Consider the following 17544-nt stretch of genomic DNA (forward strand, 5'->3'; position numbering starts at 1 on the left):
CCCGTCACGCCGGCGCTCAGACACGCGGCCCCGCCCACGAGCGCCTCCCGGCCGGGACCCCGGGACCTGGGCCGCAGGGACGCGAGCAGGCGCCCCGCGCTCGGGCCTTGAGGGTCTGGGTGGAGGGAGGGCGGGGAGGGCCCGGGGGCCGGGCGGTTACCTGAGCCGGGTCCCCACGCGCGGCGGCCGCCCTCCGACTCTGTGGGCGGAGGGGACACTCGGCCGGCGATCCCGGTCCCGGCACGGGGCAGCCCGGGCGGCGTCGCCGAGCCACGACCGCGAACTTCGCGCCGAGGATGGCTCCTCCCCTCGCGCCTGCTCGGGTCAGTCGCCTCAGAGCTCTCTGGGTAATGTAGTTCTCATAGAGCCTCAGGTCGCGCGTCAGGGCTCTCGCACCTCACCTCCGAGGGAAAAGGCCCAGCTCTGCCGCGAGGGGCGCTGGGAAACGGCGAGTCTAGGTCCGGGGCAGTGGAGGATCTTAGCTCCTTCTTAAAGAGGCCGTCCTCAGATTTCTGGATAGTCTGGAAGCAGCTGATAACCCATTTGGAGACCTGTCATTTTAGAGTCCGTGAACCTCAGCGTGCTTTCAGAAGCTAAACATGTTCTTCCAGATGTTCCCCAAAGCTACAGATCTAGATGCACATGTTATTCCAGAGTTCCTCACAAAATTTGTCCACTGGTAGTAAAAACAACAAACAAACAAACAAAAAAACCCTAATAAAAACTAAAAATTACCGTACTGTACTGTAATTCAAATGCATGAGCTCTGAAGAGCCAGTTTTAGAAACTGAACTGTGTATGTTCCACTAGAGACAAGACGAAAAATGCTCCAGATAGGGGCATGACAAGGAAGATGGAGGAGGATGTTATGCCAGCCTGAAGCAGGAGTACAAAAATGGATCTGTAGAATGTATGGTGTCCAGTTTGGTGGGCAACACTTTTGTCCACTCATATCTCCTATTCAGTGTCCTTAGATTCACTGCCTTTAAGGTCTGACATTGATCTCAAAAAGAGAACAATGAAAGAAATACTATTTTGATACAGGACAGTGTCTGCAGTGTTCACAGGTGGAGCATTCATGCAAAGGGTGCTCTGAATCCTGAAATATAGGAGTATCTTAAATTCATGATCTCATTGCATTTCTGGGAAGTATTATCATTTCCGCTATGACTATAGTTCTGTAATGCATGAGGAATTGTTATTATCTCAGAAAGAGTTGTAAAATGCAAACTATAGAAAGCTATTTATTTTTCTAACTATGTAAGGTGATAGATATTAATTAACTAGTTACTGAAGTCATTTCACGATGTATACAAACATGGAATCCTGATGCTGTATGCCTGAAACTAATATAATGTTTTGTATCATTATATCTCAATTAAAACATATTCTTTTTTAAGTATAATTATTATTGAGAGACAGAGAGAGAGAGAGCAGGGGAGCAGCAGAGAGAAAGAGGGAGGGAGAAAGAATCCCAGACTGGCTCGGAACCATCAGCATGAGCCTGATGCAGGGCTCCAAAAACCCTGCATCATGACGTGGACCGGTCAGATCCTCAACCAGCTGAACAACCCAGGTGCCGAGCACCAGTGGAGTAAGGGAAGATAGAGAGAGGGAGAGAGAATTCTAAGCAGGTTCCATCCTGTCAACCCAGAACCCAACACAGGGCTCAAACCCACAAACTGTGAGATTATGACCTGAGCCGAGATCAAGAGTCAGATGCTTAACCAAGTTAGCCACCCAGGCACCCTGGCATATCAATATCTCCATCTTTCTTTTGGCTGATGAATATTCCATTGTATGGATAGACTCCCCTTCTATTTATCTTTTTATCAGTTGATTGACATTTGGGTTGTTTCCACTTTTTTGCTCTTATGCATACGCTGCTGTGAGCATTTGTGTCCAGGTTTTTCTGTGTGTTTTTCAGTTCTCTTGGATATAACCCCAGGAGTGGAATTGCTGGGTCATAGAGTGACTCTATGTTTAACTTTCTGAATAACCTCAGACCATCTGCCAAAGCACTGAGCCATTTGGACTGAGCCCTGACTCTTGTATTCCCACACCTCTCCGCGACTTGCAGCTTCCGGCGCCCAGCACCTCAGCCGTGCTTTCTAGCTCCTGCCTGCAGACCCTTTTTCCTCACCAGGCCTGGCTCCTTCACAGCAGCGATGACTGCGTGGTAAGCCGGTGAGGGGTCTACTTTGATATTCTCAGTCTCCTCGTGAGTACCAGGAAACAAGAACAAGGTGCTGGAGCCGATAGACAATATCCCTGGAAAACTTGGATCATGAGAGCAATTCCTTGGGGTGGCCTGGGAATCTGCCCAAAGGAATTATTTGTGCTTTTGCTCAGGAGCAAAAAAGAAAATCCTGAAAAACATTATAAATTTAAAAAAATTTTTTAAGAAAACCCTGAGAATTTCTCTTTCACACATATGACGTTGGATTTTTCTCTTTTCCAATGAAGTGATAACCATTAATGAACTGTGCGAGAACTGTGCATATGGGTTTATTTTCCGTTAAGTACTGCCAGTTGTCCTCCCTAGAGAGCTCTGAACAGAACACTCCAGGAGCAGGTTGGCTCGGTCCGCAGTCACGGCTCCTGCAGCCGTTGGCTCTATGCTGCCTAGTGCATCCGCGCCTCTTGCGTTTGCTCTCACAGAGGCTCCAGGTTCACGCTGTGCATAGAATCATCTAGACTTGTTTCCCTTGATAACGAGTGTTCTTTCTTCAATCTGTTTTCCATATGCTTCCTTCTTTTGGATCTAATAACTAAAACGTAGACAAGAGATTATTGAGATACTAATAAATGAAGAATAGAGACAAAAGAGGCAAAGGAAAACATAAGGAAAACGTAAAGTACAAACAATAGGATTTTTAAGATATAATGAATGCTATCTGTCTGAAAAAGATGGTGAAATAGGAATTTTAAAATTATCCCCCCACCCAGAAAATAAAATAATTTTCCCACTTCCTACATACAGACTTTATAAATGCCCAGTTAAAAAAGAATAATGTTGGTTGACAAATGGATAAAGATGTCATACACAGATACAATGAAATATTACTCAGCCATAAAAATCAATGAAATCTTGCCATTTGCAACGACATGGAGGGAGCTAGACTGTAACCTGCTAAGTGAAGTCAGTCAGTCAGACAAAGGCAACAACCATATGACTTCAGTACAGGTGTAATTTAAGAAACAAAAAATGAGCAAAGGGGGGGAAAAGAAACGGGGGAGCAATCTAAGAAGCGGACTCCTACCTATAGAGAACAAACTGATCACGACCAGAGGGGAGGCAGGTGGGGGATGGGGATTAGGGAGGGCACTCGTGAGGAGCAGTGCCTGATGTATAGAAGTGCGGAAGCACTATATTGTACACCTGAAATTAATACCACCCTGTAGGTTAGAAAACTTAACTTAAAAAAAGTTATACTTCGATGTAAGGAAAAGACACTGAAAAAGCATTCCCTAAGGGTAAACAAGGGTATTGGCATGAGTGAGCACCACTGACCACCGAACTCCTGGCCCTGCAGCCTGAGTCTGGGGCTGTTACAGAGATCCGTACGAGGGATGACTGACGTGGTTGAGTCAGACGCTGCACTCTACATATTTTCACTCTAGAATTTTCTTAAGCAAGTATCCAAGAATCTCTGAACTCCTACAAAATCAGGTTCATATGAACACATGCGCCACCCCCTCCTCACAAAGATTTGCAGGGATGGTGAGCGAGCGGCACACAGGGCCTGTTCTGTGCGCCTGGGCCCTGTTCTCACGGATGCGGGGATGCGGGGATGCGGTGCAGCCGCCTGTCTGGCTGCGTTCCACGCTCAGCAACAGGGCCGCTCCGGTAAGGGGCCTGGGGCAGCGCTTTGCTTCCTGAACTCCGCGTTATTTGATGAGAACAGTTCATCATGTAGGTGTGGCTGTAAATATTCACCTGTATTACCTCAAACTCCATTAAATCCCACCCAACTTTGCTTTTGAAAACCAAACCGTCACTCCGTGCCCAGCTTTCATGTGACTTGGCACCTGGCAGAGTGGTGGCGCGACGGTTCACCTGAGTGAATGAACTTTTCCAGCTCCTTCTCGTGCTCTGGACGCAGGTAGGTGGCCTCATCCTGGCTCTCATCCTCAGGGCCCTCGTCCTCGTCTCCCAGTAACGGTATCCTGACGTTGTCATAAAGCCAGGCAAGCTGCTGTCGCTCCTCAGCCTGGACCAGCCGACTGAGAATAATGTAGATAATTTTTTTTAAATGTTTATTTCTTTTTGAGAGAGAGACAGAAAGAGAATGAATGCAAGTGGGGGAGGGGCAGAGAGAGGGAGACACAGAATCTGAAAGGGGCTCCAGGCTCTGAGCAGGCTGCACAGAGCCCAACGTGCGGCTGGAACCCACAAGTCACTGATGAGTTCAAGCTCCCAGCCGAAGTCAGACGCTTAACCAACTGAGCCACCCAGGTGCCCCAGTAAGTGATCTCATCTTAATCCTGTGACTTTTGACTGAAAAGGAGCCACTGGTACACGGTGGAAGGCGGGGGGGGGGGGGGGCAGTAGAAATAAACTGATCTCCAATGTGTGCTGATGGGCAGAAAAGGAGTAAGTGGCAAAGCCAAATGTGGCTCCAGGCCAGGACTGGGAGAGGTGAGGAAGGAACTCATGAGGGAAACCAAAGCAATAATAGATTTAAGATAAATAATATCTTAGTGCAATATTTTACAAAAGAAAAATGAATGCCAAGAAATCCATGATGAACAAAGTATCAACATTTTAAAATAAAGTCCATACAGGTATTACTGATTTTTCCTTTTATTCACACTAATATGCCTTAGCCCAGCACTGCTACCAAGCCTGTATTTAATATGCTGGTATTTGGGGGGCACCTGGGTGGCTCAGTAGGTTGAGTGTCCAACTCTTGATTTCGGCTCAGGTCATGATCTCACAGTTCATGCATTTGAAACCCATGTCAGGCTCTATGCTGACAGCTAGGAGCCTGCTTAGGAGTCTCTCTCTCTCTCTCTCTCTCTCTCTCTCTCTCTCTCTCTTTTCCTCTCTCTCTGACCCTACCCAGATTGCTCTCTCTATCTCAAAATAAATAAAAATAAAATTCAAAAAATAAAAATAAAAGAAAATGTTGGCATTTTGTTCATTGTAGATATTTTAAAAAATAAATTTAGGTTCTAGGGGCACCTGGGTGGCTCAGTGGCTAAGCAGCTGACTTTGGCTCATGTCGTGATCTCACAGTTCAGGGGTTCAAGCCCTGCATCGGGCTCTGTGCTGACAGCTCAGAGCCTGGAGCCTGCTTCGGATTCTGTGCCTCTCTCTCTCTCTGTCCTTCCCCTGCTCACACTCTGTGTCTGTTTCTCTCTCAAAAATAAACAAACATTTAAAAATTTAATAAATAAATAAGTTTAGGTTCTATACAATCTTGCATTAAAATATTATTCATCTTGTTGACTGAGTTTTTTGGCACCCCTTTAAATTTCCCACCTGAGGTGAGTGCCTTGCTCGCCGCGTCCTAGATCCAGTCCTGGAAATGGATTTTCAAGCAGCCATTTCTGTTTGACATGAAAAGGGGTAATAGAGGGTTTTCCTTTTTGCTAACATCCATGCACTCCTAACTCTCTTTGACATACATAATCAGGAAGAACTGGCCTGATCCTACAGACAACAGTAATCACCCAAATCCTCATCTTGTCCCAATGTCTTGATTACAGTTACAAAATTTAGTCACAAAATTTAAGGGGGTGCCAACAAACTCAGTAAAGATAATAAATATTTGAGCTCAGTATTTTAACAAGTTGAAATGAATGGGGGAAAAACCATGGTAAACCAAATATCAAAATTTCACATAAACATAGGATTCAACAGTGCTGTGACGAACCGTATGGGAACCAGAGGCAAAGAAAGATGTGAGTCCTTCTACACATACTTTATTATTTTTAAGTGGATATTCTTTTCCAAAACATGAAAGAAGTTGATAATGTATTACCAATTTGAAAAGTGGTATATCGGGGCACCTGGGTAGCTAAGTTAGTTGAGCATCTGACTTCAGCGCAGGTCATGACCTCGCAGTTGGTGAGTTTGAGCCCGGCGTCGGGCTCTGTGCTGACAGCTCAGAGCCTGAAGCCTGCTTCGGATTCTGTGTCTCCCCCTCTCTCTTCCCCTCCCCTGCTCATGCTCTGGCTCTCTCTCTGTCTCTCAATAATAAATAAATATTTAAAAAATAAAATAAAATAAAAGCACTATATCAAAACTCACCTTATCTTAAGTTTAAATATTTTATCTATACAAAAAACAGAGTTTATTATAATTTTACTTTCCTGGTTTAAATGAACAAAAACTTACCAACAATATTTTTAAAACCTACTTATGGAAAAAATAAACCACTAAAAATTACATGAAAACATGTACTTTGCTGGGGTACCTGGGTGGCTCAGTCAGTTAAGCATCTGACTTCAGCTCAGGTCATAATCTCAACAGTTTGTGAGTTCAAGCCCTGAATGGGGCAGGCAGTGTGGAGCCTCCTTGGAATTCTCACCCTCTCCTTTTTCCTCTCTGCACCTCCCCTGCTCATGCTTTCTCTCTCTCTCTCTCTCTCTCTCAAAATAAATTTAAAAAATAATTTTTAAACCCATTTAACCCTGGAGCATGTATTTTTCCTTTTGCTTCATGCTCTAAAATAGCTCGTTGTGGCCTATAAGTAGCACAAATGTAAAAGCTGTAAGAGTTGACATTAGCTCAGCAACCTAACTAGACACTGCAAGTCCTGGAGGATACGGAAAACTGTGTATGTTAACACCTTTGTGTACGCTAATGAGAAGAAACTGAAATTGCAGTTACATAAATTGAGATGTCTCAGAACTAAACATGCTGCTGACACTCTCTCATTAGTAAATGTCTTCAATTTTACCTTTAGTCTTATTTGCCTTCATTGGACATACTGTGAAGTGGTCCTAAAATGGCCTTAAAAAACACCCAACACAGGGCAATAGACTCCTTGTGTCTGTACTCAATTCCGACTGAGCAAATAATTTACTACTTCCTCAAACTGTTCTTTTTTTTTTAAGAGTCATTGTCTTTGCAATCTTTTCTTTTAAGGTTTATTCATTTTTGAGAGAGAAAGCGTGAGTCGGGAAGGAGCAGGGGTGGGGGGGGGAACAGAGAATCCAAAGCGGGCTCTGTGCTGACAGCAGAGAGGCTGGTGGGGCTTGAACTCACGAGAACCCTGAGATCAAGACCTGAGTGGAATTCAGAGGCTCGAGCCACCGGCCACTCAGGCACCCCACGCTGCTTCTGATGGGATACCACGGAACCCTGGCGCCGAATCCTGGAGAAGGAGTCAGTCTATTGTTCTGATCAGAGTAGTTTCATGTCACAGTGCAGGTCACTTTTGTCTCATTAATTTCAAAATGATTACATCACTTAAAAAAGCATGACCACAAACTTTATTTGTGCAAACAAGATGAAGTATCTTCCCCAAATGCTACCGTTTTCCCAGATAATAAATACCGAATGAAAAAGAGTGATCGCTCCTTTCTGCTTTGCACTAAGGTTCCTTCCAAGGAACACCACGTTTTGGAAGGATACCAACATCTCAGACAGTGGCTTTAAAACATGTGACCTTGGGGCGCCTGGGTGGCTCAGTTGGTTAAGCGTCAGGCTTCAGATCAAGTCATCTCATGGTTCGTGGGTTCGAGCCCCGTGTCGGGCTCTGTGCTAACCGCTAACTCAGAGCCTGGAGCCTGCTTCATATTCTGTGCCTCCCTCTCTCTTTGACCCTCCCGTGCTCGCACTGTCTCTCTCTGTCTCTCAAAAAATAAATAAAAGACATAAAAAAATTAAAAAAAAAACAGAAATACATTTTACATCATAACTGCATATCTGTTTGTCTGAAAAATTAAAAAATGGGCATTTTCATTAAGACTTGTAATGCTTTCTAATATTTTCTATCCTACTAAATGGCATTCTGTCCTATTTATTTTTTTTTATTTATATTATGACCCAACATGAGTACAATCTATATTCTGAAAAACCCTGATGTGGAAATTCAGAATGACCATAATACGTTAGTGCTTATAAGAATTATCATTATCATCATTACTAAACAATAACCTACTTAGTTTGTTACGTCTTACTGGAGGCTAGTAAATGTTATTCAGTATACACCTACTAGATCACAAAGGAAGCACTGATCCCACACATGAGAGCAACGCTGAAGGCTAAGCACGCAATCACAATGACTTGAACGAGAGCAGATCTACGTGGAGTCAGTGCTAAAAATGGAGAGAAAAGATTTCATTTTACTTGTGTCTATCAGTTAATATATTTGTTAACCATATTGTTATTCCAAAGGGGAGTGGGAGACAAAATCAGACATACGGTAAGAAACAGCATCCTTAACATTTAATAGAAGGCTAGATTGCCCAGCGTGTGGGAACAAACAGAATTTGAATTCCCATAAAGTAATCCCTAACCCCTTTTCTTCCTCGGTCCCCTGGCCTTTGCCAAAGGCCCCTTTTCTTCTGCAGAGACACAGGCCCCTGACAGCGCAGCGGGCTCTGCGGCTGCAAGGAGGGCGGCTTTAGCGTCAGGCCTCAGGCCCGCACTGGCGCCCGGTGCGCACCGGGTGCTACACGCCCTTGTGGGGAGGTTCAGACGCAATTCCCGGGGCGCCCGGGCGGCTCAGGTCATGGTCTCGCGGTTCACGAGCTGGAGCTCTGCATCAGGCTCCACGTTCACAGCATGGCGTCTGCTTCCAGATTCTGTCTCCCTCTCTCTCTGTCCCCCCCCCCCCACAAATAAATGAACTTTAAAAAACTAAATGCAATTCCACAAACCTGCATTCCAGGTGTCAGCGTCCAGGCGTGCTGCATGGGCTGCTGGACTCTGGTTCCTCTTTATAGGGTTATGTGTATCACCCTTCCCACTGCCTGCAACTAAAAAACAATAGTAACCGGGGACATATTGTTTGTACAAATTGGACAAAAGAGCAATTGGCAAAGTACGTTATTCAGCCACGGAAAATCTGACGATTTGCAGCGATTATTCCTCATCCCGCACTTGGCCTTCCCTCACTGTCTGTCCCTTCCCTGGCACAGAAAGAGTTCAGCCACTGAACTGGAAAATGCCCTGACGTTCACCCATCGATGAAAGGTCGGCCCAGCCTGACGAAAAGAACCCAGGCTGTGAGAGGGCTAGTCGTGCAAAATGCTTAACTGCAGACCGCAAACGTGGGGATTATGGGTGTTCGCTTGGCGACTTTCTCTATCCTTCCGTGTGCTTTCAGGCTTTCACAATGAAATACCGGGGCAGGGAGGAAAAGATGGGTCACAGATGGTTTCCACACGTGCGCACTAAGAACGGGTAGCTGGGTCTGGCCAGAGGAAGGTCACGGAGACCCAGGCCCCAGCAGCGCTAGCAGCATTTGGGCGGGGGATGCCAGAGTGACTGAAACAGTTCAACAGAGACCAGGAGGAAAGGAATTGGAGACAGTGAGTTTTAGAAACTCTTTTGAGGAACTTCGGTGTTGCAGGGGGAGACACGAGGGCGGCCTCCCAGAAGGGCCGAGGGACCCACAGATGGGTTCTGCTGCTGAGATGGGAGAAGCGGCAGCACGTTCACAGGAGAAGGGGAGTGATGTGTTTCATTGAGATACTACACGAAATGGGGAGAGCACTTCCCTGGCGCTGGAGCCGGCACTGGCGGACCTCGGGGCTCCCCCTCGGGCTGGCCCAGAAGGCAGGCAGAGAAAGAGGGAGCGACTGCGGGCAAATGGGGGAGGGGGGGCAGGATGGTGACAGGGCTGCATTTTGCCAGTGATGGAAGAGACAAGGTCATCCCCTGAGGGTGCGGCTGAGGTTGGGAGTTTTGCAGAGCAGGAAAAATTGATGAGAAATTCACCAAGCAGAAGGAGAGTAAGTGCGCTGGGGAAATGAGAAACACATTTTTAAATAAAATGTCCAAGAAATAAAATGTCTGGGCCTATTGACTGTATTTTAAAATTTCCTTTAAGGATATTTTATTTTTAAGTAATCTCTAAACACAGCGTGGGACTCGAACTCACAACCCCAAGACTAAGACTCACGCACTCCACCGGCTGAACCAGACAGATGCCCATATTTTCTGTATTTTTGAGGCTCTGGCATTCACGGGCTTGATCCTGGACAGACTGACCCTCCCAGGGCTATTTCCAGATCACAAACAACTCTCCTGCAAATGTGCCTTTGATATAAACCAACCTCTCCAGAGCCCACACCCCCCACCACCTCCGTTATCAAACTCTCACACACAAGCCACTGCTCCCCCTGCCCTAAGCTCTCCCAGGTCCAGGGACTGGGCAACTAGGAACTGCTCCTGTGGCCTAGAGCCCACGAAATCATTCCAACTATCCACTACTCTGCACCCGCCTCACCCATTCATTCCTGTGAAAACACCGATAAAGGCTAACCCTCGTGTTCCCTCACCTCTTGCTTCCAGGGGTCCGTGAGTAAAATGTTCTTCCTTCACAACAATCATTTCCATGTCTGGATGGCTTATACCTGACTACATAAACCCCAGGTGTGTCTCACCACTCTGGGGCACAAACAGAATCCGTGCTTTGTATAAGAATTGCCAACTGCTCTCTAGAGCAGTGGCACTCACTCCCAGCATACATATGAGATTTTTCTCACTGTTAACTAATAAGATATTATATGTTAATTATACTTCAATCAGAAAAACTATGAGATTATACTTCCCAAATCCTTTGCCATTTTTTTAAATGAAACATTCTGCTCACTTTCAGCATGGTAGCTGAAAATTGGAATGAGAATTTCCCTTATTATGAGTTAGGCATCATTCCATATAACCAAGAGCTCAGGGTTGCAGAGAAAATTGTAACCTTCCAATGATCTCAAACAATTCTGTCCTCTGTCTGGGCATCGGAACCTGCACTTGGGACCCGAAGCTCAGGCCCAGCAGAGGCACAGCCTGCAAGCCTCTAGTGCCAGCTCGCAACACAGGTTAGTTTCAGAGTAAATATCAGGAGGCAGGCCCCCTGATACCCGGGCCAGAATTCAATCTCTGGGTAGTGGGGTGAACAGGCAAGTGAGATATTCACAGCTGAACTTTAGAAAACGTAATGTGTCTGGGATGGCTGGAGGTATTAATCGTATTTTTAAGATTTTCTGTATTTCCTGATGCTTGGATATCTGTGCTATTTTTGAATCTGCTCCGAGTGGCATCATGACTAACCCATCCATCCAGAAGGCACTCCTTTTTTCTAATTTGCTCACAGGGCTGTACAGATTAGTGCTGACCGCTGCCGGGCGTCCTCTGGAGCTGTAGACCACAACAGCCTTGGGAGTGGCCCTGAACCCCACCCACCCTCCCGGGTCCCAGACTTACCATCATGCTCCGGTAACTGCTCGGGCGTAGAAGGTTTTGGCGCTAGAAGGCCGTTGGAAGGGATCAGAGAGAAGAGACAAGTTTAAGGTAGACTTAGGAAAATAAAAAAACCTGTATCAGACAAGGGGACCTAAAAGCTACAATGATAAATGTTGTTAATACATTTATTGCAATGCCTCATAGAAATATGTGGCTTCATTTGCAAAAGCATCCAGTGTTTCCTTCCACGAATATGGGGGGTTAAGAACATAATGCATTTGGCTTCTGGTCTATTTATGCAGTCATGTGAGCTGGTTGCGGACCTGACAGATTCAGCGCAGAGTTGAAGGGTCTGGGCTGTTAGCGAACAGTCAGAACGCCAGGGCCGGGGGTGGGGGTGGGGGGTGGCCCAGAGCCCTTTCCTCCCACAGAAATCAGATGCTATTATATTGTGCAGATGGCATTTCCTTTGTACAGAATAGAGATTGCCTATAAGTACCACATATCTTCACAGAGTTGGCAAGGTCAGTTTCTCTGTTTTGAGATAAACAGAATTCCCTTGAGGACTCAAAATGTAAAGCATTGAAGACAGATTATAAAGAATATTTTACACTCGCAAAACATCTGTATCTGGACTCGTAGGGTCTACCCCCAAGATGATCACCCAACTACAATTAAAGTCATAGACACATTCACCCCATCCTGATTCAGTCCAGGTTTCTGTGTGTGCCAAGTGAAATGAACGAGAAGCAAAGCAGTCCCTAAAGGGAAAGGACAGCTTCCAGAGACAGAATAATATCGGATTAATTTCCAAGCGATGTTGATCTAATTATATTATTGTATGGACCATGTTCCTAACAAATTTATCCACATTTATAGAGCAGATGAGAGGACCCCAGTCTATGGCTCTCATTCCACCGAATGAATAATACAATGACTTAACTCTGAGTCTTGAGGAGACACCTTCCTGCTTAGTGACATTTGTGGATGTTTGTGACTGACGGTGGCCTTGAAAAGAAAACTAGTGGCAGTGAAATGTGATTCATCCTCTTTACTTCCCCTGAAACAGGTAAAACAATGGTCGACACTCCCCATTAAGTCTGCCACTAGTTCAACTGGTTTGAACTCACCTTCATAAGGCAAGCATAAGTGTGGGCGGTGCATTAAAAACAAAACTAGAAAGGTGAAAGAACTCTGAAACTTGCTCATCACTCCAAAACTATTAGTCTGTTATCACATGGAGGAAAGGAAATATTTAGCGACAGTGCAGTATCTGCCCTGTATTTCTCTGAGAAACTAAGAAACTCTGCTCTCTCCAGAATGTTTGGGTTCCGACTCGGAGCCACCAGTGTGAGGTCAGCGGACACTGCCACACAGACTTCCTTCACGGAACCCAGTCAGCCAATGGGGAGAGGACCAGGGTGGAGCAGGGGAGAAGCAGGCTCCTCTGTGGGGAGAGATACAAAGAAGACCAGGGCCTTCCCCTCAGGGAGTGTACAGACCAGTGAGGAGACAGAAAAGTTCAGTTACAATTCAATGGGACATATCATTTTTATTTATTCTTATTTGTTAATGTTTTTTATTTATTTTTTGAGAGAGAGAGAGAGAGACAGCGTGAGCAGAGGAGGGTCAGAGAGAGAGGGAGACACAGAATCCAAAAACAGGCTCCAGGCTCTGAGCTGTCAACACAGAGCCTGACATGGGGCTTGAACCCAGGAACCGCGAGATCATGACCTGAGCCGAAGTCATCTGCTTAACCGATTGAGCCACGCAGGTGCCTCTCAATGGGACAGATCATAAGAAACAAACAGAGAATGACGTAGGGCTCAGTGGTCAAATGCCTGAATTCTAACCCTAATCTATGCCTTCCTAGACATTTTTGCTGCATCAGGTTACTTAACCTCTTTGTGCTTCAGCTTCCTCATCTGTAAAATAAGAGGAAGAAAAATCGCCTAACTCACAGGGTTACAGCAATATGTGAATAATGAAATCCAAGCAATGCTCAAAAATAGCGTTAGTACTGAACATTAGTTTTGAAGACTATTTGCAAAAAACAATAACAACAACAACAATTCAGTACACCTCCACCTGCTGGGTACTATTCAGAAAACTAGACCCCAGGGGCTGCCTCCAAAAGTTTGTTGTTTTTTTTAACTAAAAGAGTTGACCATTTTATTTTCACATTTCAAATACGAATGAAAATTGCTCTTTTTTTTGTTTGTCCTACTACTCCCTTGCAAAAACTATTCTGTTTGATAGGAAGGGGGAGCCAGTCTTCCTTGTCATGCTGTTAGAAAACACCCAGTGTCACAGCTCCATGATCTCCTGGTGAAGCAGAACAAGTAATATAAAGTGGGTATAAAGAGGCTCCCGTCTCTCCTTATCTGTCTGGCCGCGTCATTCCCGGCCGAGTGGGCACCATCATGGGACGGGCGGGAGGTCTCATCATTGGGGGCCCAGACATCATTGGCATGTGGCCTCCCACAGGCGGCCTCATTCCAGGAGCAGGTCCCACTGGCATCATCCCAGGAGGAGGAGGGCCCATCATTGGCACCATGGGAGGGCCCCCCATGTGGGGTGCTGGCATCATACCGGGGCGAGGAGGACCCGGGAGACTAGGGGGAGGTGGAATCACGGCCCCTGCAGGAGGAGGAGCAGAGAATGGAGTAGGAGGAATCTTTCCTTGCTGAAATGCAGCAGTTGTTTTGTCGATCAGGCTCTGGGCTCGCTCTCCCATCCATTTCTGATAGTAGTCTTTCACATTCTCTTTGTGTTTCCTACCACTGCAATGCGTCTTTCTCACAGATGGAGAGTCATGGGTGAGGTATGTGTCGCAGTAGTCACAATAAAACTTGGGCATGTTGCTCTGCAGGCCGTTGGTCACTTCCCCAAGTTTTCTTAGAGGAAATTAATTGAGGGGTTTTGGGAAGCTCAGTCAGTTAAGCTTCTGACATTGGCTCAAGTCATGATCTCAGAGTTCGTGGGATCGAGCCCCGCTTCGGGCTCTGTGCTGACTGTGGAGCCTGCTTGGGATTCTCTCTCTCCCTCTTGCTCTCTGCCGTTCTTCCACTTGTGTTCTTTGTCTCAAAATAAACTTAAAAAATAAAATAAAGCAAAGGTTAATTGAATCATCTCGAAATATGGAAATGGGATTGAAAAGTAGATGGCCCAGAAGGCTGTCCCTTATACTCATCCTTTGTCCATCCAGTAGTTCTCAAACTGCAGAAGGGAGGTCTCGACCCGCCTCTACCAGTTACAATAAGAGACCAGACCTTTTGATGCTTGTAAAGCATTTAGAAATTGGTTCCACTTGTACTGTACCCCAAAGGCAAGCTATTCTTTCTGAACGTTTGCAAGATGACAAGGCTAAGACCCTCTAGACATACACATGAAGCAGACCATTGCCATCTTCTGGCCTAATTCTAACAACACCCGAATTCCCACTCTTATTTTCCTTCCATCCAAGCCATGGCTAGGGAATGATCCATATACGACCTTGGTTTCCACTCTCTAGAAGTCCTGGAATCTCAGAATTGCCTCTGGTCAGATCCATCTTAACAAATTCATCTGCTGTGGCTCTTTGGACTTGTTTTTGGACCTTCAATCTCTCTATGGACACTGCTACCGTTAGACTTGGTTTTGAACTGTCAGGCTCCCCATGGTCACCGCTTTCTTTGGAGTTGGTTTTAGGATATCAAGTTCCCAATGGTTACGACTGCTTTGCCCAGTCTTTTCCCTTAGCTCTGTGAACAGCTGGCTCTTCCCAGACCTGGTTCTTGAACCGGCTCACATATTCCATGCACCCAGCTGAGCTGGATGAATTGTACCAACCCGTCCCAGGACCAGTATGGGTAATGATACTGACAGATGTGTGGATCCTGCCAAGCTATGAAAAGTAGGCTAAGAGATAAAGGTCTTTCATAACATAGCCAAAAGCTCTCAACAGACCCCCTTAAATCCAGAGTGTCCAATCTGTTCTCTTTGCTTTCTCCCATAAATTGGGATCCCTGGTTGAGAACTGGGTCCCAAACTACCGTCATATGCCTCATAGGACACTTCTTACTTGTCACCTTTATTAAAGTTTACCTTTGGTGACGAGGTCAAGCAATCTCTGTCATCTTTAACATCTTCACAACCTGGGTGGCGCGATCCATCCCAATTAGTATTGTTAAGGACGCTGAGACACACAAAGTAGATTGTAATTTTTTGAGTTCTAATTGACATAACATCAGTTTCCGGTGCACAACTACAACTTGATATTTGTACATACTGCAAAATGGTCACAATAAGTCTAGCTAACCTCTATCACCATATGGTTACAAAACTTTTTCTTGTGATGAGAACTTTTAAGATCTATTTTCATAGCAACTATAGCATTAAAACAAATATAATACTATTAACTTTCATCACTGTGCGGTACATTACATCCACATGACTTATTTTATAACTGGAAGTTTGTACCTTTTTACCTCCTTTACTCATTTTGCTGTATTGTAAATTTTAAAACTATATTTTCCTGCTGCCTCAGCAATCCATACAAACAGGCTGTGAGCACCTCACCCAGGTGACCAGGTGACAAGGCTAGGCCCTGCCACAAGTCCCCCCTGCCCTTCCCTTCAACATTCCGATGTAACAATATCCGTTCCCGCCTGTTCCTGTGTGCGCCATCCCTACCCCCTGTACAAGTACCTGCCCACGGACACTCACCTTCCGCTCCCCACCTGAGTAGTTGAGCCCGCACTGCAGGTGCCCCCATGTTGCAGCCCATCATGGTGGTGCAGTCGACCTCTGGTGTTATAATTCTATGGGTTTTGACAAACGTATCGAGGCACGTATCCAAGCTTTTAGTCTTATGCAGCACCACTGCGCTACTCTAAAAATCCTTTAGACTACACTCCATCTTTCCTTCTACCCTGGCAATCACCAATTTACTGTTTCCATAATTTTGCCTTTTCCAGAATGTAATATACCTGGAATCACAATATGAAGCCTTTTCAGATTGGCTTCTTTCACTTAGTAATATGTATTTGAGGTTCTTCCATATTTTTTCATTGCCTATAGCGTATTTATTTTAAAGAGCTATTATTTTGGAAAACCAGTTTGGATGTTAAGTGCGTTAATTTAGGGAAAACTCACATTTCCACATTCCCGAGTCTACACTTCGCGCCCCCTGACAGTGTTAAGGCACGGGGAGGCCCACTGAGCCGTATGACCGTCCCCACCGCGTCTACACCAGTTCCAAAGGAACACACTCACAGAGTCCCAGTCCAGCTGGTTCATTCACTGAACAGTTTTAACCGCCAGTAAGTAAACCAGGGCAAGCACCGCACCCAAGCAGTCTAAGCATGGAGGTTTATTTTTCCAATTATTCAAAATCCAGACCAACCTCACCCATCATTCCCGGTGTAAGCTCTAACAAATTCACCCCCCAAGTTCTTCCCTTTGGCCTGGGCTGCCTTCGCTGGATTGAGGGGACCGTTCCATTGTCATAACAACAGGGGAGGGTGTTTAGTCTGAGTTTGGGACTAACCCTAATGCCAGGTTGGCCTTCTGTTCGATAGACATTTGTTCCGAACTTGCAGTGTGGCAGACGCCGTTCCAGGCCCTGGAGACACAACACTGAACAAGTGCAAAACCATGCCCTCCTGGAGCTTGTATCTAGTGAAAGTGATGCAGGCCCTAACAAGAAACGTAGTGTCACAGAGTATGCTTGAAGTTGATACGTGTTGATGAGTATTTAGAATTAAAGAGTAGAGTAGGGTAAGGGAATAAAAGATGAGGGATCTGCCGCTTTATTTTTTATTTGTTTCTTTAAGTGTTTATTTTTGAGAGAGGGGAGGGGACAGGCAGAGAGAGAGGGAGACAGAGAACCCAAAGCAGCAGGCTCCGCGCTGCTGGCACAAAGCCCAACACAGGCTTGAACCTACAAACCTTGAGGTCATGACCTGAGCCAAAGTCGGACGCTCAGCCGAGCCACCCAGGCACCCCAAGGGATCTGCCATTTTATTTTTAATCGATGTCTTTTTATTTTTTCATTTTGAGAAACAGAGAGAGTGAGCGGGGGAGGGGCAGAGAGAGAGGCACAGAATCTGAAGCAGGCTCCGGGCTCTGAGCTGTCAGCACAGACGCAGGGCTCAAACCCACGGACCGTGAGATCATGACCTGAGCCGAAGTCAGAC

The 17544-nt window shown here is 45.8% G+C and overlaps 2 protein-coding genes and 1 pseudogene across 4 annotated transcripts in view; all 3 read right to left on the reverse strand.

The window, feature by feature from the left end:
• Positions 1-1300, reverse strand: part of LOC115279933 (zinc finger protein 671-like) — an 11523-nt gene extending 10223 nt beyond the window's left edge. The window contains 3 exon segments of the mRNA XM_029924429.1: positions 161-315; positions 397-551; positions 1292-1300. Of these exon segments, the coding sequence (XP_029780289.1) occupies positions 161-315; positions 397-551; positions 1292-1300 (319 nt within the window).
• Positions 1301-2492: 1192 nt separating this feature from the next.
• C16H19orf18 (chromosome 16 C19orf18 homolog) lies at positions 2493-12749 on the reverse strand. Of its 3 annotated transcripts, none has more exons than XM_029926446.1 (6): positions 12496-12749; positions 11387-11428; positions 8839-8931; positions 8172-8274; positions 4061-4227; positions 2493-2771 (listed from the first exon to the last, which is right to left on the reverse strand). In XM_029926446.1, the coding sequence occupies exons 1-6, from the start codon at positions 12572-12574 to the stop codon at positions 2656-2658; spliced, it is 600 nt and encodes a 199-aa protein (XP_029782306.1). In that variant the 5' UTR covers positions 12575-12749; the 3' UTR covers positions 2493-2655. The 3 variants fall into 3 exon arrangements, with proteins under 3 accessions (XP_029782306.1, XP_029782305.1, XP_029782307.1); XM_029926445.1 differs by having other exon boundaries at positions 8839-8937; XM_029926447.1 differs by lacking the exons at positions 11387-11428; positions 12496-12749 and adding an exon at positions 10465-10646 and having other exon boundaries at positions 8839-8937.
• Positions 12750-13374: 625 nt separating this feature from the next.
• On the reverse strand, positions 13375-14337 carry LOC115281124 (annotated as a pseudogene).
• Positions 14338-17544: the final 3207 nt, after the last annotated feature.

The sequence above is a fragment of the Suricata suricatta genome, chromosome 16, assembly GCF_006229205.1.
Source record: "Suricata suricatta isolate VVHF042 chromosome 16, meerkat_22Aug2017_6uvM2_HiC, whole genome shotgun sequence".
In the NCBI taxonomy this organism is placed as follows: Eukaryota; Metazoa; Chordata; class Mammalia; order Carnivora; family Herpestidae; genus Suricata; species Suricata suricatta.